General features: G+C 44.3%; 6 protein-coding genes across 6 annotated transcripts; 2 read left to right on the forward strand and 4 right to left on the reverse strand.

The window, feature by feature from the left end:
* Positions 1-465: 465 nt before the first annotated feature.
* Positions 466-1,424, forward strand: Aspvir_008411 (phosphotransferase family protein; the record flags this gene model as incomplete). The annotated part of the gene is made up of 2 exons (XM_043271582.1): positions 466-746; positions 800-1,424. The coding sequence occupies 2 exons, from the start codon at positions 466-468 to the stop codon at positions 1,422-1,424; spliced, it is 906 nt and encodes a 301-aa protein (XP_043127517.1).
* A 2,167-nt stretch (positions 1,425-3,591) lies between these two features.
* On the reverse strand, positions 3,592-4,488 carry Aspvir_008412 (uncharacterized protein; the record flags this gene model as incomplete). Its single annotated transcript, XM_043271583.1, has 1 exon — positions 3,592-4,488. One exon carries the CDS (start codon positions 4,486-4,488, stop codon positions 3,592-3,594), a length of 897 nt encoding a protein of 298 aa, XP_043127518.1.
* Positions 4,489-5,012: 524 nt separating this feature from the next.
* Positions 5,013-9,747, reverse strand: Aspvir_008413 (NACHT and WD40 domain protein; the record flags this gene model as incomplete). The annotated part of the gene is made up of 6 exons (XM_043271584.1): positions 5,013-7,079; positions 7,224-7,863; positions 7,887-8,222; positions 8,307-9,154; positions 9,217-9,533; positions 9,618-9,747. 6 exons carry the CDS (start codon positions 9,745-9,747, stop codon positions 5,013-5,015), a joined length of 4,338 nt encoding a protein of 1,445 aa, XP_043127519.1.
* Positions 9,748-12,103: 2,356 nt separating this feature from the next.
* On the forward strand, positions 12,104-13,647 carry Aspvir_008414 (purple acid phosphatase family protein; the record flags this gene model as incomplete). The annotated part of the gene is made up of 2 exons (XM_043271585.1): positions 12,104-12,239; positions 12,284-13,647. The coding sequence occupies 2 exons, from the start codon at positions 12,104-12,106 to the stop codon at positions 13,645-13,647; spliced, it is 1,500 nt and encodes a 499-aa protein (XP_043127520.1).
* Positions 13,648-14,563: 916 nt separating this feature from the next.
* Positions 14,564-15,980, reverse strand: Aspvir_008415 (putative MFS monocarboxylate transporter; the record flags this gene model as incomplete). Its single annotated transcript, XM_043271586.1, has 3 exons — positions 14,564-15,478; positions 15,524-15,761; positions 15,808-15,980. 3 exons carry the CDS (start codon positions 15,978-15,980, stop codon positions 14,564-14,566), a joined length of 1,326 nt encoding a protein of 441 aa, XP_043127521.1.
* An 805-nt stretch (positions 15,981-16,785) lies between these two features.
* Positions 16,786-17,079, reverse strand: Aspvir_008416 (uncharacterized protein; the record flags this gene model as incomplete). Its single annotated transcript, XM_043271587.1, has 1 exon — positions 16,786-17,079. A coding segment is annotated over one exon (294 nt), but the record flags the coding sequence as incomplete, so codon positions are not given.
* Positions 17,080-22,773: the final 5,694 nt, after the last annotated feature.

Consider the following 22,773-nt stretch of genomic DNA (forward strand, 5'->3'; position numbering starts at 1 on the left):
CAAATCCCTACTATATGATGATTTGAATCATTCGATATCCCTACCATATAGCAATTCAAATCCCTACCATATGACGATTTGAATCCCTACTATATAGTGATTTTAAATTTAAATCATTCAATATCTATATGATATGGGGTCTATTACTATATATTTTATATAAAAATATTAGTTTCTATAAGCATGCTAGATAGGCTATAGGCATAGTGGTGCATGTGGTAGTTTTAGTAGTAATCATTGTAAAAATTTATTTTGGCTGGTTTATACATTCAGTCCACCATATTATCTCCCAGTTCCCTGCCGCCGCGCCCCGTCCTACTTCCCTTCACCACAATGACGACTTATGTTTTTTACAGTCCTGACGGCGCAATTAATAATTTTTTCAACTCGAACACTACTGTAACAAGACAGCAATGCGATGAATTCGCCATTTCTCGCGCTGGCGGTGTGTCTACTGCTTTACAAATGCAAGGAGTGTGCAGCTATACCGTGACAGCGGGGCCCAACAAGTCCAAGCTCTTCCAGTTTCGAGATGAGAACTCTACCATTGATATGGGCATCATTAGTCTTGCCAAAGCAATCCATCCCGAATTTGTGGCTAGCTGCAAGTATCTCGGTACCATGGGCGATTCACGGCCGCTCTACATCTACGAGATGGAGAACCTTCCTGGGACTGCTCACATAATGGCGCGCATTCCACCAGACGACATGTCCCGACAGCATAACACTATCAATGACTTTGCAAGGTACGCCTAGTAAAGTTTTTGCTTCATTTGTAAGCACTAACCTATTAGAACAGGTTCTTTGCGCAGTCATGGAATAATGATCTAGAGCCATGCTCAGATAAAACTGCTGCCTTGCTGTTGGAGTTTCAATCAAATTTTGACCTTCTTGCTCGAAACCTGCCGTCTCGCTTTGCACCAAACCTAGAAAGGGTCCGCAAGGAGCTCCCGTCTCTCTTCTCAAATGCCCTCCCTTTTGTTCTTTGCCACGGTGACCTTAACGTGATGAATCTCCTCATCAACCCCAAAACCGGAAATATCACAGGGATTGTCGACTGGGCTGAATCAAGGATTCTGCCGTTTGGCTTCGCGCTATACGGGCTTGAGAATTTCTTGGGCTGGATGGATTCAGAAGGGTGGCACTACTACGATCACTACCGCGAACTCGAGAGCCTCTTCTGGCAAACCTTTCGAGAGGAGGCTCATAATTTCTCTGACGCTGATTTGTATTTGATCCGCGCTGCGAGGATGGCTGGATTTTTCTACCATTATGGATTTATTTTCGACACGAAAGGCGAGGTGCAAAGTGTGTGGATGGACCAGCCGGATGGTTCGCTCGCATATCTCGATGCTTTCTGTACTGCTGATGAGTGGACTCCTCTTTCTGAGCCTGCTTATGACGCGTTCAGGCGGGGAGGTTAGATGTCATGTGCGCATGCAGGTGTTTCTATATGTATTGACAGTAAACTCTGAGGGTACACATTGATAGTTGGTTAATCAAGTTGGCGAAAGGAAACTACTTTGGCAAAACATCGGTAGTGACACGCCCGATATTGAACTATCGCGATACCATCTCTAGGCAAAAGATACACTCAAAAGACAATGTCCTCACTTCTGAGGATAGCCATAAGCTTGAATCACATCGCCTAAATATGGTGGTAGAAGCAACCTTCACGAATGAAACCATCTTCCAACCTCCTCGAGATCCGTCATGCCCCCCAGGTGTTTGCATGCTGGTGACATGCATTGCACAGTTTTGTGCCATTTGACTGGATATATCTTACTTCATAACCGACTTTATTACAATCACCACATTCGCATTGACGACTTTGGATCTCCTCATCGGAAGCAGGTAAAGTTGTTGGGTATTAGCCGGATCCTTGTTAGTTCCCTTTGCTCTTTTTACAATACCACCTTTATTAAACGGAAGCATTGGCTCAGTAGAGGGGTTTTCGCTGGCACCAGTGGCATGGCTGGGCTCGATCCTTCTTTTCGACTTGCCTTGCGAAAGACCTTCCTAGAGAAAATGGAATAATGTGCGCTAGCTGTGTTCTCGCAGCGTTCATGCCTAGTTGATCAGCTTTGTATTTGCGCTTGGCTTCGGGATCCCGCAGATTAGAGACCACGCCGTGATAGTCGTCCCGTTAAGGCACATTGTCTTCAGGCTCTTTTGGTCTTTCCTGGACTTTGACTGCGTCATTTCACAATTTAACGTCGATATGGACCAGCCGCCCTGGACGGAGCTGACTTGCTCGAGTAGAACGTAGAACCACGAATGCACTACCACCAACGAGGGCATATTTCGTGTGTTGAGCAAGTGCATGGTCACCTCCTTGGTCTAGCTGCGAGACTTGCTCTTCACTGTTGCTCCCCGCATCTGATTCTGCTTGTCGCCAGTATGCTGAGAAACCCAAGGCTGGATATCGCGGCGATCGCAGGAGTGGTTTGTATAACACTCGGTATAAAGTCGTTGTTTTTCTAAGAAAGAATTCGACCAACAGAAGTCATGTGGACTGGAATCCTGCCTACGGCAGAGCGTGAACGTTGTGTTTTAGTATCGGACCCATCGCATCAATTGAGGGCGCGACGATGTCCGCATGTCCTTGGCCAATGCCCTGCCCTGAGCGTTTTACCATCGGAGTGCCGGTTTCGATCGTAACGTTGAAGGTTCGAAACATAGTAGCGAAGACACATCTTTGATAGGCATTGTTCGCAGTCACATTGTGTTTGTCACTGTCGAGTTCGCCCTGGAAGGTTAGCTGAGACTAGAACAATAAAATAGCCCAGCTTACTGAATTCTAGAGCTGTCTAGACTCTGACCGATTTCCTCAGCGTCCACCCAGGCTTCAGGGATGCGCATGTACACAAACTCCTGACGTCTGTTCAATCTTGAAATTGTATGAGAAACGTTTTTGATGGATTTAACCTATTGTGGTTGATTTTGATGATCAATTCGGAAGGGATGATTGCAGAGTTGGTAAGGATGATGATAGGAAGGGAATTCATGGTTCTGGCCTGGTGAGGTAGGCATTCACTAGAGCAACAGGTTAAATAGCTTACATTCACTGCCCATAGCCTAATCAATTTTGTAAAGGCTGCGGCTTGTCATTCAAAGGTGAATGTCAAACTAACTAAGCTGAGTCCCAAACCATACCAGTCTGGCCACCTGGATTTATATGGATCGACACCCTAGGTCTATCCAGTGGGCTGCCACTTCTGGTTACAATCTATGTCAAGCTGGAAGCCTCTGACTAGCACTAAGTCACTATCGCTAAATTTCAGTGTAATGGTTTATGGATTGCTTTAATTCATTAATCCCGTTTGCTATTGCCATGTCTTCAAGGGTAAGCTCTCAAGTTTCCCCACAGACTATGCAATAAAACTGCATTATATATGTTGGTATCTCCGCATGTCTTTGTCTATTATTGACTCATCTCCTGTACCTTCCGCTTATGTGCTAACCTCTTGCTCCTCCGTCGATATTCAGATGCCCGTCGGCAGGCCACGCATTTTGCGTCTTCATCAAAGAAGTGCTCATCCCTGAAGAGGTCAGCCACCCTGAGACGCCACCCTCTGCAAGCGGGGATACTCACATGTCGAGCTCACACTCATGGGGAGCATCCTCTGCGCAACCATAGCACTCGGGCTGCCGATATGTACAATCATTGACCACTCGGATGATCTGACTCCACCTGTCGTACAAAGTACCAGTAATGGTCGAATTGCCTCCGTCAGGCTGCTGGTCCTCCCTGCAAACCGAAACCCGTTCGATGAGAACAGGAGGTCCGTACTCGACCCTCTCAACCTCGACCCATCCCTCTCCATTGTCGATTTCCGAATCCTCCTCCCGCACACAATCCCACATATGCGTCTCCATCGCCGGGGTGACATCCTGATCAAAGCATACTATCCACAGCCCCTTCTCCTCAACATCTCCCCAGGACGGACAGTCCTCGGGTACGACGAGAACGAAACTGCGATATCGCCAGTCATGTCCGTAGGAATACTGAGTCCAGAACCTCTCTGTGCATGCCCAGGTCGGGACGATATGCGGCAGGGGTTGTTTCCCGCGTAGTTTCCGCACCGCTTCCTCGCCGTCCTCCTCGTTATCAGCCGAAGCCGTTGCCTTCCTGTGCATCTCCTCCAGGGCTTTCCTTCGGTAGATCTTCTCAGCGCGGTGGTGCTCCATGCACTCTTCGATACTTCCCAGTGGGGAGTACACGTCTACACGGGGCCAGTAATTGTGTAGATTTCCACAGTTTGCAATACCATGGCTGCTGAGCAACTTGGAACCGATTTCCTCTGGGGTCTCTTTTAACTCGGATAGAGTATACAGGTGAATACTCAATTTGATGATGGTCGATGGGTTGGAGCACCAACTGGGAGTTCCTCCGACCACAGTATAGCTGTTTCCCCGATGGTCGCGGAAGACTTGCGGCTTGTGGTTATATCGCCCTCCAAATGCAAGTTGCTTCATTCGTGCCATGGTGTCTTGAATTGGATGGTGGGGGACTCGTTGATGGAAATGAAGGCTTAAAGAATGTCTCCATTATTCAATGCGGGACTGGAAGACTGGAAGCTTGTTTTGATCATTCGATAGGAAGAGGGGTTGATCAGGCAGATCTAGGCACCTGCTTACCTAACACTGGATCCATGGAAGAAGATATATTTGCGATTGGCCCTGTTTGATGCTTCGCCAACTACGACAATTGTGAAGTTGTATTAGACATCCTAAACGCATGCATCCTCCCTCATTAACGTGACAACTAATTGTCTCTATAGGCACCTGCCTCTGTGGTATTATCTGAGTCGCCATTTAGAGGAATGCGGCTCTTAACACGGCGCTTTGAAGCGGGCTGCCGAGGAGGTGATGCGCTATAGCATCGTCATCTCACGCATGATTTGCCATGTTTATATAAGATGCTTCCAACCCTGGGCCGTATTGGTAATCATGAAATCTGGACTTCACCGAGGCTCTGTTCAGGTCGATCTCAAAATACCAAGAAAATATCAGGAAGACGGAAACGAAAACTTATAACACGTCACTTGACCAGACGCATCACCAATAAAAAGAGTATTCTTGAACATCCTCCAGGTACTCCCTAGATTTGCAGGTCGTTTACCCGCGGGGATATAGAGAAGATTCTTCCCCTCCCGGCTCACCCACTCGCCGTCATAGCTCAGCCCGTCAATTGCCGGCCTTTTGAATGTCCGCCTTTCGAATGACACCAAGGGAGATGCCAGCCCTTCGTCAGATGACGGCGGCAGCGGACTGACAGAGCCATCGTCGAGGCTCAACCGTCCCAGGTTCGTCAACAGGAATTTGCCGTCGTCGGAGAATGAAAGCTCGGTAACCCATCCCTCTAGCTTGGAGATCTGGGTGCAGGTTCCGGTAGCAGTATCCCAGAGAAATATGCCGTCAAGGGACGAAGAGGCAAGGGTCTTGCTGTCCGGCGAGAAGGCTGCTCCGGTAATTCTATTCCGGTGGGGGTTGTCGAGAGTCTGGTGAACACCGGTGGCTACGTTCAATAGGAGGGCCTTCGGGGATAAGAGAGCGGCCAGGAACTTCCCATCGGGGGAGAAGTCTACGTGGCCGATCAAGAAGCCCTTGAAGCTATGTTTGGAGGATCCAGTGGCCGGATCCCAAAGCTGTAAGGTGTCGCCAATACCCTGGGCCGCGAGGGTAGTTCCATCTGGAGAGAACACCAGCTTGACTATGCATCTCCCGCCATGTTTGAGAGTGTGCAGGCGGCTGCCCGTCGCAACATCCCACACGCACACTGTGTCCTCCAGCGAGCCAGATGCGAAGATTCTGCCGTCTGGAGAAAAGGCGGCTGACATGACTTTTTTGGTAGGGTGCGTGAGTGTATGTGTGCAGCCACCGTCAGCTGTCCAGAGTTGCATGGTGTCACCTGTCGAAACCCACAGAAGGACGGTATCTTCTGGAGAGGAGGACACGAAACTGATTGGAGCCCCAAGCCCCGTCGAGGTTTGCTCCGCTTCGCAAATTGAACCGTCCCAGACTTTTACAGTCCCGTTCTGTGCAACGGACGCGAAGTAGTTGGCGTCTGGTGAGCGGGAGATTGATCGAACGTCTATCCACCGGCCCTGACGAATCTGCTTGTAGATGGGATCTGCCGCATCCCAGAACTGCACTTTATTAAACAACATGAGAGCGACGAACCGCCCATCTGCCGTGATGGCATCAAGGGGGCGAAAATCGTCTTTATCCGGTTTGTATGTGAAGGTCGCGCTTTCGATATCCCAAAGCATCGCCGTTCGGTTCCACAACCCCAATGCAAGAGTTTTGCTATCCGGCGAGAATGCCACGGACCGGAGAGCCTCCCTAGACTCGAAGATGTCTTGTTTCAGTTTCCCAGCAGCAATATCCCATACCTGCACCGCTTTGTGTGTACAAACGACAAGAAGCTTAGCATCTGGCGACAAAGCGATGGTTCCCATAAAGTCGTTGGCGACATCCTCTATAGTCTTGGTACATACCATGCCTGCGGTATCCCAGAGACAAATGCTTGTACCGGAAGCCACAGCAAGAAATGCACCGTCTAGTGAAAAGGCCGATGCTGAAATGTATCCATCTGGAAAGTCAAGGGTCTGTTTGCAAGCCTCGGTGGTAACATCCCAGAACCGCACTGCACTTCTCGCAATGGTCGTGAGAGTGTTACCATCTGGCGAAAAAGCCACTGCGTAAACCCCACCGCCCTCCTCCAGAACTCGCCTGCAGCCACCAGTTGGAAGATCCCACAGCTGTACTCGCCCAGATGTAGCCGAAACGAGGACCTTCCCATCCGGTGAAAAAGCGACCGAGGAGTCCATGGTCGGGGATTCCAAGGTCTGCAGGCAAGCATCCCAAGCGTCCTCGACACCCTGGACAGACTCGATAAACGACAACCTGTCCTTCCAGAACATGTTCCTTATTTCGCTTTTGGTAGGACTCAGCGCAAGCGCAGTTCCGTATATCTGTAGAGGGGTCTGTTCGATGGCCGTCCGATGCCTGCGGACAAACTTTTCCACGTCCTTCAAGAAACTAACAAACTTGGGGCCTTTGCTCAATGTAGTCTGCGAACCCAGTTAGATATAGCGTATGTAACTACTTGAAGGCCCACTTTCCTTCAAATGATCATTGAGTTTTATGATTGATAATTGTCCGCTCGCCAGCTTATGCATGATACTCAAGCTCTCGAGCCAGTGGAGGAAATGAACCTTGAAAAAGGAAAAGATCTCCCCGTCATCAGCAAATAATTGACAATTCTCGTCCGAGATCTGACTATCAGCAAATAATTGACAATTTTCGTCCGAGACCTGACCATCTTCGAGAAGATGATCAATCCAAAACTCGCACGAGTACCGCAGGGCAGCTAGTGGATCTGGATTAGGAATCACGATATCGTCTGATTGAGTTCCTTCCTCGATGCCGCAAATGTTGCGCTTTAACCCCGATCCTTCTGCAGACATCCCTTCGATTGAGCGTTGCCAGATATCCGTATGGACTTGCGCGGGTCCGCGCTGCTGGAGCCGTGATTCGAAATTTGACATCAGCCATTCACGGGCTGTCAGGTGGACAAGAGAGACGGTTTTCTCTTGAACAGCCAGGAACGAGCCGCATTCTTTGACAATTCGCCCCGGTATATCATCCGAGTCTAGGCCAGCGATGACGTGCAGCTCATCGAAAGACAAGGGCCGGTAGGCAAGGCAAACAGCAGCCAAAACACTCCGGCAATACATGGGATCTTCATCTTGGCCTCTCTCAATTTGGTTCATGAGATGGTCGTATAGTTTGAGAAGATCATTAGGACATTTCTTAATCTTTCTCATTGCATACAATCCCGGGGTATCCGGAGTTCTTTGAACACCAAAGCCACCCACAGAAACGTGTTCATGGCGCGCTGACGAATCTCGCGTGAGATTTCCTCCTGAATCTTCGGTGTGTAGCCTGGCCTTTTAGCCAACTTACACAGATGGTGATCGATGTATGCGTTGACAGCGTCTTTGCTCCGAACGTCGAGCTCGCGGATTGTGCCTGGCGTGACCCGCTCCTTGAGCTTCTCGTAGACGTGGACATCGGGCCGACTGGAGACTAGCCACCTGATCTTGTCGGTTACGCTGAGGGATTCTGAGATGAGCTCGATCAGGTGTTCTCTTCCTGGTGTCTCCACGTCACACTCGTCCAGAGCGTCGACGATCAAATAGACGGGTGAGAATCTTGGATCAGCCAGCATTTCTAAAAACACTCTCTTCAGCGTCCAGAAGGCTTGACCATCGTTGAATCAGCTTCCGCTTTGGTACTTGGCCAGTAGATGGGAGGTGAGCTGTGGCTGCCGCTGCAGGAGTAACCAGATCAAGGATCGCAGAGCGGAAGTTGCGTCTTTGAGGTTTTGAGAGGCACTTTGGCAGAAAAAGTATGTCAGATTGGCCCCCGGCTGTTCCTCGAGCTCCCGAATGATGCCGATCAAGAGCATGGTCTTTCCCGTGCCAGCTGGCCCGTTGATCCACAGCAGTCGACAACCTTGGGCATCCCAATTTGTCCAGGTGGCGTATTGCTCGGTCCGGAGCACCCATTCGTAGGCTTCCTTTAGTAGCCTGTCCTTGCGCGCTTCAATATCAGCAATCTCACTCTGAGGGTCGACTGCATCGAAGTCTCGGAGGCATTTTGCGGTCTCGTCATCTAAATGCATCTTCTTCTGATCATCATTTTGCTGCCGAATATCCTGCCGCATGCCGCTTAGGAGCTCATTCCTCTCTTCTCCATCCTTGACAATTTTCCCAGTCATGTCCCTCATTTGGAGTGTGGTAAACTGCTTCAGATGATTTTCGACCGCGGTCTCGGCTTTCTTGACATCCTCCAAAGCTGCATCCCAGTCTTGCAAGTTGAGCATCTGACGGAGAAACTCTCCGACTTGGTTTCGGTAGTAGGAGCAGACGCTCTTCATTTGATACAAGAGCAGAGCTTTGTAGAGTTTGACAAGCGTGCTCTTCAACTGATCCCGGACTCCTTCGTAGTTCTCCTCTCCAACTTTGATATATTCCTTACTCAGAATGTGTTCAGACAAACTGCAATACCAATCCATGTTGGATACCACATACTCCATGCCGTCTTGGTTCGACTGCGAGGTTTGCATCGGATTTATGAGGACCTGCGCGGGTGTGAGAAGGAAACAATACTACATGTAACTTGTGACAAGCCAAGCACTCTCACCTGTAGTAGAACGCAGACTCCAGCCCACGGCAGAGCAGCCTGTGGAATATTCCCGATCGCCGTGTCAATCAAGCCCTTGGCCTTTAAGAAAACATCGGCCACAACGCCGACCCCTTTTGCGACATCTGACGTCGTCTTAATCTTCTGCAGGCCTTCTCTCACCAGCTTCTGCATCGCCAATTGTCGTTTCACTGGGTCATCCATTTGCGCCAGGACACCGTCCGCCGCTCCAGTGCCCTCAGGCTGGAGGTTCTTCATCATCACCTTCACATATGACTTCAAAAGAGCCGCCTCCTCGACCTTCAGGGTGTCATATGCTTAATTCCAGAGAATTTGCGACGTGGTAAGCTCCGGAGCGCCGTGAGCGGCCGCCCCTGGCTGTTTTGTTGCTGGGCCTTCACGGTCGTTTGTGCCAGGTTGTTGTCTTTCGGAAGACCCATTACCCGAGGCACCTGGCTTTTCGTTTCGTGTGGCATCTTCGTCAGGCTTCTTGTCTTTACGACTTCCACGTGTGAACCAGCACCGTGGCATCGTGACAGTACGAGCTCTGGATCGATCGCTACCTTGTTGAAGCGGTAGTTATTGTTATTGTTGGGGTGTTGGAGTGTTTGAGTAGTAGTTAAGGGGCAGGCTGAATCCGCCGCCTTTAAGTACGCCGTACTTCTGATCACATTAAGCGCTGAAAAGTGGCGCTGCTGAAGGTATGTACTTGTGTGACTGTGTCTCACAGACTTCCTCCTCCCAAAATCTAGACAAGAAAGAGCTGTGGAAGGTGCAGTCTAAAAGAGAATAACCCTGCGCCTCCAAAATCAAGTATCCTCACCTTCCTTATCTCTGACTAGTGTTCCCTCTGCAACGAAATTATGTACCCCAAGTGTTCCATTGACTCTTGGCTAAATCTGTACAGAGTAACTAGCGCTGGCTTAGCGCGATGTCTCCATCGAACCAGATACCTTCTTGGCCGGCATCAAATGAGACCACCTCAATCATGGTCTTCTCCATGTTTCATGTACAAGCAGAGAGGTACTAATGCCCCTTTGTATGCTTTTCTCTGTGTATGGAGTTCCCTGTGTCAAGCCTGGAGTATGATTTCATGGTAGTTAACCTATGTATAAATAAACTTCTGTTCTTTATGTATTTATGGAGTACAGTCAGCCCTATAAGTTGCTAGATAACCATATCTTGATATGTTTTTACTAGTCTGTAGATGTATGGATTTAATAAACAAACACCAAGTGTTCTCATCTATAAAATTCTGCCTTATCCCATTTCATGCTAACATTCACCATTTTGATGCAAAAGCATTGAAGGCCTTGTAGACATACATACAACGGCAGAGTTATGATTTAATGATAATCCTACGCTTTAGATTCCAGGCAGCCGAACACATATGAACCATTTGACCTTGTTGACAAATGACTGACCAGCTAAGTCTTTCTCACTGCATATAAGACTCTGCATGGTGTCTCTCGCCAGCAGGATGGCCGTGGAGCAGAAAGTCATAGATGCAGTCATAACAGAGGCCAAAGGCAGCTTTAAACTTTGAATCTGATTCTAGTGATAGTGAGACCTGCTTAGCTGTTAAATGCCGGAAGCTTCTGCCTGTGCTAGATATAGGCTGCTTCTAAGTTGGACATGTTTCCTCTCGCTATGTAATCAATCACCCACCAAACGTTTCCATATCCTAGTGAATCAAATCCATATTCTAAAGAAGTGCCTGCCCCTAAAAAGAGTACGATAAAGTAAACGAGTTAGAGATAGTATAGAAGGACTAGGAATAGTATTGAAAAGACAGGGGTATAATGATGATGCTCGTATTTGTTTATATCGTTAAGATACTGACCGACGATATTTTGGCAGTATGAGTCGTCATGGCGTCCAAACTATGACTTTTCCACACACTGATATATGCAAGTGACGGCTATTCACGTCGGCGACAGAGATGAATAATATTGAAATCAGGAAGGAGCTTCAAGTAACCAATATATATTTGCATGATTGTATATTAATCCAACTTGTATCGGTCCAGTCAACATGGAGCTCTATCACACGTTTATTTACCTCTCACCATGAGCAGGTTATATACCAGGAATAATGTGCCATCTGCAGAAGCTAGACCAGTACAGGGAGGTGAGTATCTATCTGAGCGGATCTCCGGATTTATCTTTCCATCCGCTGTCCGGTCAATCCGGATTGCTTGCTCGGTACAGTCATTGAAATGTCCACCGTAGAAACTTGCGGTTCCTGCAGATCATGATTTAATCCCTTGGCAGTTGACCTCAACGAACCGGATATAGGACCAGCATGAAACCAATATTGGCGCGTACTCAGCGGAAGATTCCCGGTAGAAGCTTGGTATTCTTGACTCTTCGCCTCGTTTCTGTAACAGGAGGTTTGCAATATCATCATTACTGACTTACGTACCCCGTAGATGTCACAGAAGTCAGTTAACTCCACCTCGAATGGATAGAGATATGATCGGCACTGCCTCGGTTATTCATCCGCGGAGGTGAACAGCAATAGAAAGAATATGATTCGGTTCTGTTGATCACTGACAGACTGTCTCTGATGCACGTGGACGCTAGAGTGGATTCTGCACCGTTATTACGATCATAGTGGCTTCGGCTACAGCTCTTAGGCTTCTTAGCAGCCCTTCTAAACCTTGATTTTCTCCGTCGGAGTCCCACTCTCCCGCCTGATAGTGCGCCGTAACAATGCAGATTATGCGGGCCGAGGGCGTGATCATGTCCATCACTGTGATTGATGGACATGATCCTTCACATGCTTGATTGATGTTGATTTATATTACTTCAGAAGTATTTAAACAAAATGGCAGCCCGCGGTATCGAGCGGAGTGCAGAAGCAAACTCCGACTGCAGTGGGCAATATGGTGAGAAGCACTCCTGTGATCACGGCGTTGTCCGTCCTTGCGAGTGGCGCACTGGCTGCCGTCGATTATCCTCCTATTCCCAGTGACTTGACGACTCCTTTCCAGCAGCGCCTTGCTGTGTATGGCCCTAATGGTAAGATCTCGACCCAACCGCAACACGTGATCTGACAGGCCCAGCTGTATCAATTGGATGGAACACATACGAGAAACTGGACCAGGGCTGTGTCCAGTATGGCACTTCCAGTAGTGCTCTGACCTCCAAGGCCTGCTCGTCCATTTCGACTACATATGCCACCTCGCGCACGTATTCCAATGTGGTGGTGTTGACCGGCCTCACCCCCGCCACCACCTACTACTACAAGATCGTCTCGGGCAACTCGACAGTCAACCATTTCCTCAGTCCTCGGACTCCAGGTGATACTACTCCGTTTAGCATGGATGTTGTCATTGATCTTGGCGTGTACGGCAAGGACGGGTACACCGTTGCTTCGAAAAAAATCAAAAAGTCGGACATCCCGTACATCCAACCCGAGCTCAACCACACCACCATCGGACGACTAGCCAGCACAATCGATGATTACGAGCTCGTAATTCACCCGGGAGACGTAGGGTACTCTGACGATTGGTTTCTGAAGGTCGATAATCTCCTGACTGGCAAGGATTCGTATCAGTCGATCCTGGAGCAGTTCTACGACCAGCTCGCCCCAATCGCCGGCCGCAAGCCCTACATGGCCAGCCCGGGGAACCACGAGGCAGACTGCACTGAAATTCCGTACACGTCCGGCCTCTGCCCAGAAGGCCAGCGCAACTTCACCGACTTCATGCACCGCTTCGCCAACACCATGCCCAGGTCCTTCGCCTCGTCCTCCTCCAGCGACACCGCGCAATCCCTCGCCTCCAAGGCCAAATCCCTCTCCAACCCACCCTTCTGGTACTCCTTCGAGTACGGCATGGCCCACATCGTCATGATCGACACCGAAACCGACTTCCCCGACGCCCCAGACGGCCCCGACGGCTCTGCCGGCCTCAACGGCGGGCCCTTTGGCGGCGCAACCCAACAGCTCGATTTTCTGGCTGCCGACCTCGCCAGCGTCGACCGCACCGTCACCCCCTGGGTCATCGTCGCCGGCCACAGACCCTGGTACACCACCGGCAGCGGCAGCGGGTGCACCCCCTGCCAGGCCGCCTTCGAGGGCCTCCTGTACAAATACGGCGTGGACCTCGGCGTGTTCGGCCACGTGCACAACTCGCAGCGCTTCCTGCCTGTTGTGAATGGCACCGCCGACGCCAAAGGCATGAACGACCCCTCCGCGCCGATGTACATCGTTGCCGGCGCGGCGGGGAATATCGAGGGGCTGAGCAGCGTTGGCTCGAAACCGGCGTATACTGCTTTTGCATACGCCGATGACTACTCCTATGCGACGGTGCGGTTCCTGAATCGGACGAGTCTGCAGGTGGATTTTATCCGGTCGAATACCGGCGAGGTCCTGGATTCGAGTACGTTGTATAAGAGTCACAAAACCCAGTTTGTGGTGCAGTAGTTTGCTCTGCTCGCTGTGAAAGAAGGATATGTATATACAATGCAATGCAATGCGTGGTGGGTACGCAGTAAAGCAGTCAGTGACCAGTAATGTACATGAGACCGGCTCAGTCTGTAGTTGTAGTTGGCCTTGTGCCTTTTGTCCATCCACCAATAGCCATTATGTCGTGCGTCTGTAGATGTTCATGGCGCTGCTTGTGCTCCAGGCACGGACTTTATTCACTCGGTCAAGAAAATGTGTCGAATGTATGCGATCGAAATACGGTAGCCGGTGGGTATATGGCGGGAGGAAGGGTTATTTGTCCAGATTCCAACCACGCGCTTCCTCCGCCTCGCGCGCGTCTCGCTTTTTGTTTCGGTAGAGGAGATAGCAGCATACGCAGATGGCGATTAGGACGAGTCTGGCAGTGGAGTATGAGTATGGAGACATTCCTTCAACATCACTAGAAGAGTAAGAGAACGTACATCCCGACGATAATGCCCGGCACCCCTGTCTTGAGGAAATCGCTGACCGGTTTCTCGCAAGAGGCTGAGTTGCCGTTACTGCAATCTCTCCGTAATAATATCGATAATATCGCCATTTTGTTGTTACTTCGTATGAGAGCCTTATGTTGTGCTGCGCGGTTGATGCTGAGATGCAGATCGTCAAGATTGACAAGAAGAACCAGAACCAGAACAGAAAGCAGAAAAGGGGTCGACGGGTTTAAAACCAAAGATGATGGGCTGCGACACGCAGGGTCATCTCCTGGAAAACTGAAACCGTCATCCCTTGAGGCGAGACAGCCTGCTGCAAGGTCACCAATAAGGGGCGGCCGAAAACGCCGGTTGCAGCGCCCGTCCACTTCGCGCGGCGCTAAGGAATGGTCCAAGACTCCATAATTTATTGCAGACTATTATTATCTACGGAGTATTGGCATCTAGATAACTGCTTTTATTCGACGGTCATGTTTCATCACCACCAGAACCGGCCACAACTGCAACATCACCCCTCCCACCATCAAACAGCCCGCAAACACCTGCGCCTTCAGAAAATCCGAATCTGCAGCGGATAAATCCACCAGCGCCCCAGCGATAGGCGTCCCCACCAGCGATCCAAACGAACTGATCCCCCACATCATCCCCATGCGCGTCCCCAGGTAATTCGGGTCCGGACACAGCGCCGGATGCCCGATGATCGCCGTCGGCGCCGTCACCAGCACCCCGCTGAGGAACCCCCAGTAGCAGGCCCAGACGACGAAGCCAGGAAGATTGGTCGCCGCGATCCAGGTGAACATGGCTAGTGCGGAGCCGGCGACGCCGAGGCAGAGGATGGCGATCGGGGGGATGTACGCGCTGAGGAGGTAGGGGACGACGCGGCCGAAGGCGGAGGCGCCGTTGATGATGGCGACCATGTAGAAGGAGAGGCTGCGGGTGGTGTGCAGCTGCGTGCGCGCGTACGAGGGGACGTAGAAGAGCGGGATGTAGTAGGCGAGCATGACGCAGGTGAGGGAGGTCGAGAACAGCATGAAGGGGAGGTCGGTGAAGGCGCGCCATTCGATCATGCTGCGCGCGCGGGTCTTCTTGCCTGGTTTGCGGCAGAGGATGAGGATGGTGATGAGCCCTAGGAAAAGATTGATGAAGCCGATGCTGCGGACCGTCCAGGGGAAGCCGATGCGCGGTTGCAGTTGCCGGAACATGATGGGGAAGACGACGCTGCCGACGCTGGAGCCGATGGCTGCGCAGCCGATTGCGATGGGCTGTTTCGTGGTGAAGTTGCTTGAGATGACGACCATCGCGGGGATGTAGGCGATGCCGCCGCCGAAACCGACGCAGAAGCCTTGAGCCAGGAGGATCTGCAGAGTTAGCCAGGGGGCTGGTGGATGGGGAGGGTGACCTACCTGGTAGTACTGCGTCGCCAGACTGGTCATCATGATCCCAAAGACAACGAGGGCCATTCCAATGGTGATTAGAACCCGCAGATATCCCGAATCAACCAACGGACCAGTCACGACTCCAACCATGACGATCAATGTGGCCTGCACGCTGCCCACCCAGGAAATGGACGAAGGCGACTGCGAGGTCAGCAGTACCGTCTGATAATACTCTTGAAACGCGCCATACGAAGCAAGCAGTCCCCTGTTCATCAGCCTCGGTCCACCGTGACTGGTACTCTGAGACTTACCATGAATTTACAAACACACAGAACCCAGCGAGTACGCTGAGCCATGCTTGTATTCCCCCGTTTGGAACCGGTGCCATTGCCTCGACAGCCCCAGCAGCATCTTGTCCTGTTTGTACCGAGCCGGATTCATCCTGTTGCAGTGAGCGAGTATCCGTCTTTCCGATTGTCACCATGCCGCTTGTCCAAAGATTCCTTGTAGAATTTACGAGAACTCCAACTACGTATAATATGGAGAAGCCGACATTATAAACCCTGATCGGGGTCATCCCCGACTCCCCGCAGTGGAGTCTGGAGTTTGCCGTTTTCCCGTGGGGTAATGTTGGCCATGACTAATGAGCACTGTCGGCTTAAAGGACGGCATCTATAATACCTGGCAGTATTAAATCTGATGATTGTCTTGGTTCTAGGATTGACGACCATAGACAATAGCAGGAATGAATAGCTGCGACAAGAGTTCACAATGCAGTGTAGTGGTGACTGCACACATTGTGTCGCATTGCATTATAACGAATTCCCAGAAAGAACATCTCCGGCATTAACCGCACGGAACCGGCCTTCGGAGACTCTCACTTGCAATGGAAACAGGTGCGAGGATATCTGCATAGGAGTTCTGAGGAAATCTGGCTCATTTCAGGACCACAGTATCATTATGGACTCCAAGCAAGCGCCAGGACGGTGGTTTCTCAGTAGCAGTTTATCCTCCCAGATTAGGTATCATCGACGAGACTAAGCCTTGCTCATTTGTGGACTTTATAGACACAAAACGAACCTCCATCATCAAGCTAATTCATGTCTAACCATGGATGGAGACTCAAGCTCGGAACGCGGACTTGAGGAGGAAAGTTCCACCGGTTTTGACTGCCTGGCATACATTTCCGATACTGGCTGAGTGCGATTCATTTTCTGTTTTCGATGCCGTCGCAGAATATAGAAGAATACAACTGCTCCTATTGCAAGAGCTCCTAGAGGAACTCCAACTCCTATCCCGATCTTTGCGCCTTCTGCAAGTCCAGATTGACCTGAATGATCCATCGAACTTGCTGGGGGTGAAGTTGAAGGTGGACCAAATGAAGATGACGATGTCGATGTCTGGGACACACTTGTCGACTTGGGGAGGTCGGATTTGTCCCAAATGAGCGGAATCCCATCGGCGTAAACGGTCACTGGCGTCGAGAGCGTACTGGTGACAACAATACCAGAGGCCGCCAGTGTGACAGTCTCCTTTGCAGGGAGGACACCGCTGCATTGGTGACCACCGGCGTAGTAACCCATGCTCCTAGTCAAGTAAGCTTACTTCTACATCAAGCCATGGGTCACTCACGAAGGGCAGCAAATCGCTCCACTGGTGCTACTTGATATCTCAATCCCATTCCATGATCCGGATAGTTGGCCCGCTGTGGCCCATCCACTGGGACAGTACAATCCTGGAGAATCTATTTGACTATCAGTACGTTCATTAGTGAATTCCCTTGGAAGCAAGTCGACATACACCAGTATGTCCCCCAATATGTGGGAGAAAGAAGCAGCGATGTTGGCATCGTGCCAGTTGGGTAACATGGTTCGCCAGGTCCATCGAACCAGTGCCCGTAATATGTAGTTGTTTGCGGTATCCCATTCACCTCGTAGACAGCTGTGGATAAAGTCTGAAGGCAAGTAGTTGGGGGAGCAAAAGTGGTGGTTAGTGGCCCTCGGTTGAAGTAGCTGGTTATGTTGACCAATGCGGCCATTTCGAGGATTTCCTCTCTACGACACCTCGACGGTGACAAAGGAACAGGATGAATTTAGAGATTTACGGAGTACTCCTCCAGCTCTGAACTGCGGGGGTCTGACAATATGGCATAAATAGCGCTGGAATGGGCGCTTGGACATCTTACCTAAGATTGGATGCACAAATAACATGCGATAAGGCAGCCCACGATCTGCGGAACTCGAGTGATGACCAATTAGATAGAGTATTAACGTAATCGGTAAGCGAGCGGATCACGCAACCAAGTAGATTACTAAATGTATTTTAACTTCCATTTCAAAAGCTGCAGTATTCAGCCAGCTACTATGCCACTAAAAGCATATATAAACTCAAAAAATTCAGTTGAGCAGGAGGGAAGGGTGTTAAGGGCTACAGCGAACCATAAAGCCACCATACACAGCCAACACTAATAGTGCAGAGGGTTTAGACCTAGTAGATCACATAATCTACTATATATATCTCTGTAATTAGCTAAGTATTCTATAACTTAGTAATTAGTTCTCCTTACTTAGGTAATATATAGATATTTACTCCCTTCATACTGATCTTACTAGTTAATATTAATCTTTAGTAGGTGATCTTATAGTTCTAATTACTCTTAAAAATCTAATTAGCTTATTAGGACACTATAAGATAATAGTTAATACTAGATCTTTCTCTAGAACTCTAAACCCACGCAGTGAATCTATATCTATAATAAAAAAGATAATTTCTATCTATAAAGAACTAACTAATCTTATAGAATCTATAACTAAATAACTAGATAATAGTTATAATAGTATTCTCCTACTATATATAAATAACTAACCTACCTCTAAAAGGGTAGAAAGGGCAAATACCCCTATAGAATTAGAAGTCTAGTATATAGAAAAGAGGAAGTAACTAATAAATACTATCCTTAATAATAATAATAAGATTATTTATAAACTTTTAGAAAGAGAATACTAGCTTAAGTAAAAGCTTAGGTAAGTAGAAATTAAGAGATATATCTAGAAGATAGAAATCTAATTGGGATATTCATAGTCATTAGGGATGTGGAGTCTTTGAAGAGTGTAAGGGTAGGGGGTAGGCTAGTAGCCACTCTATATATACCTTCTTAACTTTAAGGGATTCTAGTTATCTTTTATATTTTAGCCTAAGCTAAGAATAAATATAAGGCCTAACTAACTATATAAATAGTAATAATAGTTACTAAATATTATTACACCCCTAATATAGCTTCCCTAAAGCTATATACCTACTATTAATATTACATCCTCCCCTGCTTAAACTAAACTTTATCTATAGAGTTCTTAGTTAGTAGCTATTAATATAACTATATAGATATAACTATTACTAAGAGATATTAATTTCTAAATCTAGTATTTAGATATTATTATTTCTTTATTAATAATCTATAGAATTAACTAAATTATTCTTTATACTATTATTTTAAAATTATTATAGTGGTAGCTAAGTATATTCTTTATTTAATATATAAGAGGTATAATTAGATTACCTTACTTAGTAATATTAATAAGTAAGTTATCTAAGTAATTAGTAATCCTTAAGCACTATATAAAGAATTATAGTAAATATTATTATTTATATATATATATAAATAATTAAATTAATAAAGGTAGAATTAACTAATAAGTATAGATAAATAAGTAAGTATTTACTACTAGTATATATAGCCTAGGTATAAATATCTTTAACTTTCTTATTTAATATATAAGATATTTTATAACTAAGCCTTAATATTAGATCCCCTAGCTTAACTTTTATTTATTTAAATTAATAGACTTTTATAGTCTCTTCTCTTTATAAAGTATATTTATCTTCTATAACTCCTTAGTTATTATACTTCTATTTCTAATTTAAAGATACTTATTCCTAATTATTATAGTACTATTAAGTAGGTAATAGAAGAGTACTTTTTTTTATTAATAAAGTAAGATAGATTCTATATTACCTTCCTAGATATAGTATATAATATTAAATAGTCTTATAATAAAAGTAGTAAACTATTAATTAAGCTAATTATTAATCTATCTTAGTAATTAGCTATTATTCTCTATTAGTAAGGTATTACTAATTTACTATAGGTCCTAGTTATAAGTAATATATAGATTCTAGTATATTTCTTAAATATATTATATCTTCTAAGTATAATTTAAATAATATAACTTAGGTATTATTTTAGGGCACTTATATAAACTATCTATAGTATAAAAAAGATTTAAACTATAAATTTTACCTAGGTTATAGTAAATAATAGAATTCTAGAGATAATATATAAGTTTTTATTTTAAATTTTTTACTAATAATTATTTATTTATATAGGATAATTCTATAAACTAGTAATTTACTAAAAATTTAGAATAATAGTCTTACCTTATAAGATATACCTCTAAGTAAAACTATTAATATATCTACTAAATAATAATTAAATACTTTATATTAGACTCCTCCTAAACTTACTACTAAATTTAGTCTAAATTATTATAGTTATTATTCCTCTTCTTCTATAAGTAAAGCTATTCTATCTATACTTAATATTAATCTTAAGTATTAAACTAGATTAAGTTAGTTAAGTAGTCCTAAAGAGAATCTAATTTTTATATTAAGTATTTACTATTACTATACTATTATTAAGAAAGCTTAAGCTAAAGTAGTATACTCTAATATTCTATTCTTTCTAAAGCTAGATAATAGTTCTCTAACCTTAAATATTACTCTAACTTTAAGTATTAATAATTTTTTTATTTCTAATATAGACTTTATAGTAGAAGTTATTATTATTAATTTTTATTTAAATTTATCTTAGCCTAACTCTATTACTTCTAGTCTTAATAATCTAAAGAATAAATATTATCTTACTTTAAGTAGAGTATCTCTAACTCTTTTTAAAAAATATTATTTTAATTATTTTTTAGATAGTACTATTCTTTCTTAGCCTATATTAATATCTAATTTTAAAAATCTTATTATATTTTAAATAGTTTAGAAGGATCTTACTTATTTCTTTAAGCTTATTAATAAAAAAATTTTAAAGCTTAAAAAAGCTCTTTACTCTAATAAAGTAGATAATAATAATAAAGAATTTAATCTAAAGAATAAGATATATTAAGATAAATAACTTTCTAATCTTACTAGTCTTTAAGATAGAGATAGAGGCTAAGGTAATTAAGTATTACTTATATTAAGAAAGCTAATAAAGTTAAGAAAGTCTAGAAGATTTTTTTATTTAATTATTTTCTTTTATATTTAGTTATTTTTAAGTAATTTTAACTCTAATTAAATAAATCTTTTCTCTTATCTTAATATTCTTATAATACTAGATAACTTATCCTTCTCTAATTACTTTTAATAAGTTAGAACTACTACTATAAATAGTTTATTAAAATCTATATCTCTTCTACTAGTATCCTATTAGATTTAATTATTCTTTAATAAATTATATAGTATTCTCTTATTTAGCTTATTATTTAAAGAAGTTAAGTTAATTTTACTTTAGTTACTTCCTAGAGTTAACTTCTTTTAATAGTATATAGATTAGCTAGTTCCTATTAATATATTATTAATATATTTTTAAATCTTTATTTATTAAGTATATTATTTTATTAAGATACCCTTTCTTATCTATTTTAAATATACTCCTAAATATTTAGTAAATTCCTAATCCTTTTAAGTTATTTTTAAAAGTTTATTATATAAGAATAAGGATTCTTTAACCTCTTTAAATATCTTATATACTTTAATTAGTATATAAAGTAATAATTCTATCTTCTATAGTTATTATATTAATATAGCTAATATCTATTAGAGTTGCATTTGGTGTGAGTTCAGGTAAGTTCAAAACCAGTTAGCACTGAACTACTATAATTTTAAGTTTAAATTTTAGAACCCGCAGCCAACCCAGATCTAATCCAGGTTAGTGGTAGTTTCACTATAAAAACCTATTACTAGGCCTAGCTAGGCCTAGCTAGGCCCCTACTAACTAACCATGGTTAGATTTGGTTTAATTTTGAGTTAGTTAAACTGCTACCCCTTAGTGAATTTTGATGGTTTTTGAATTTTAATGCCTCATTGAATGCTATATTATCTATCATAATATTACTATGCTAATTAAAAATTATCATTTTTATATAAAATATATCATAATTATCATCATACTAATCTATATCTAAAATTTTAATTCAATATCTATAGGGCTGAATGGGGGGTGGTTAAAAAATCATTTTTAAACCATAGTAGTTATTAACTATTAGTTATATATATATATATATCTACATCACTTTCATACCACCCCATGATGAAAATGATTATTCCTCTATATCTCAGCAACCACTAGGTATTTTAAATTAATATTTATATCACTAGATAGCCTGGATCAGGGGCTATCTAGTGATATCAAAATTATTAGTGAAATACTAGAAATTAGTGATTTCTATCTAAAATAGATTAGGTGGTTTCACCTAATCTGCAAAAACTGCAGAAATTAAAACTAACAGTTTTCACTAAACCCAAATTAGGCCCAGGGTAGGGAACTTAAACCTAAAGTAATTCCCTAGGCTAGGCCCTGAGCCCAACCCACTGTGGGTTTAGTAAGGGTTGGATTTGATTTTTGTGGTTCGGTTATGCAACTCTAATATCTATAGTTTCTCTAGCTTACTATTAAAATTAGCTTCTACTAATTATTAGCTATTAATTAAGTTCTCTACTATATATCTATTAGGTTCTGAAATAGTATATATACTAAGTAGGTATAATTATTTAATCTTATATAGATTAAACTATTTATATTAGAACTTCTAAGGGGATTTATTCTAAATAAGGACCTATTAATCTTTTATAAGATAAGATTTCTTTATATTATTATCTTAAATTAAGTTCTATTTAATTATATATACTAATAGCTTCTTATTAGCTAGGGATTATATATAGTTAATATATTATAATTAAGTTTTAATATCTTAGGTAGTTAGTTAATTAGTTTATAGATAATTAGGTAGTAATAAATATATACTATAAAGAAGGTAGAATAGTAATAACTTTATCTAGGTATAGATATATACTTAAGTAGTAAAGATAGCTAGAGATAGATATTTATTCTATAGATATATTAGTTTATCTATAAGATACTTTATTAATATCTTATCTAGTAAGCTATTTATATTTTTATTCTTACTATTAGTTCTAGGATAATTTAGAGTTATTATATAATATTTTACTTT

This window comes from Aspergillus viridinutans (genome assembly GCF_018404265.1).
Source record: "Aspergillus viridinutans IFM 47045 DNA, scaffold_6, whole genome shotgun sequence".
Lineage (NCBI taxonomy): Eukaryota > Fungi > Ascomycota > Eurotiomycetes > Eurotiales > Aspergillaceae > Aspergillus > Aspergillus viridinutans.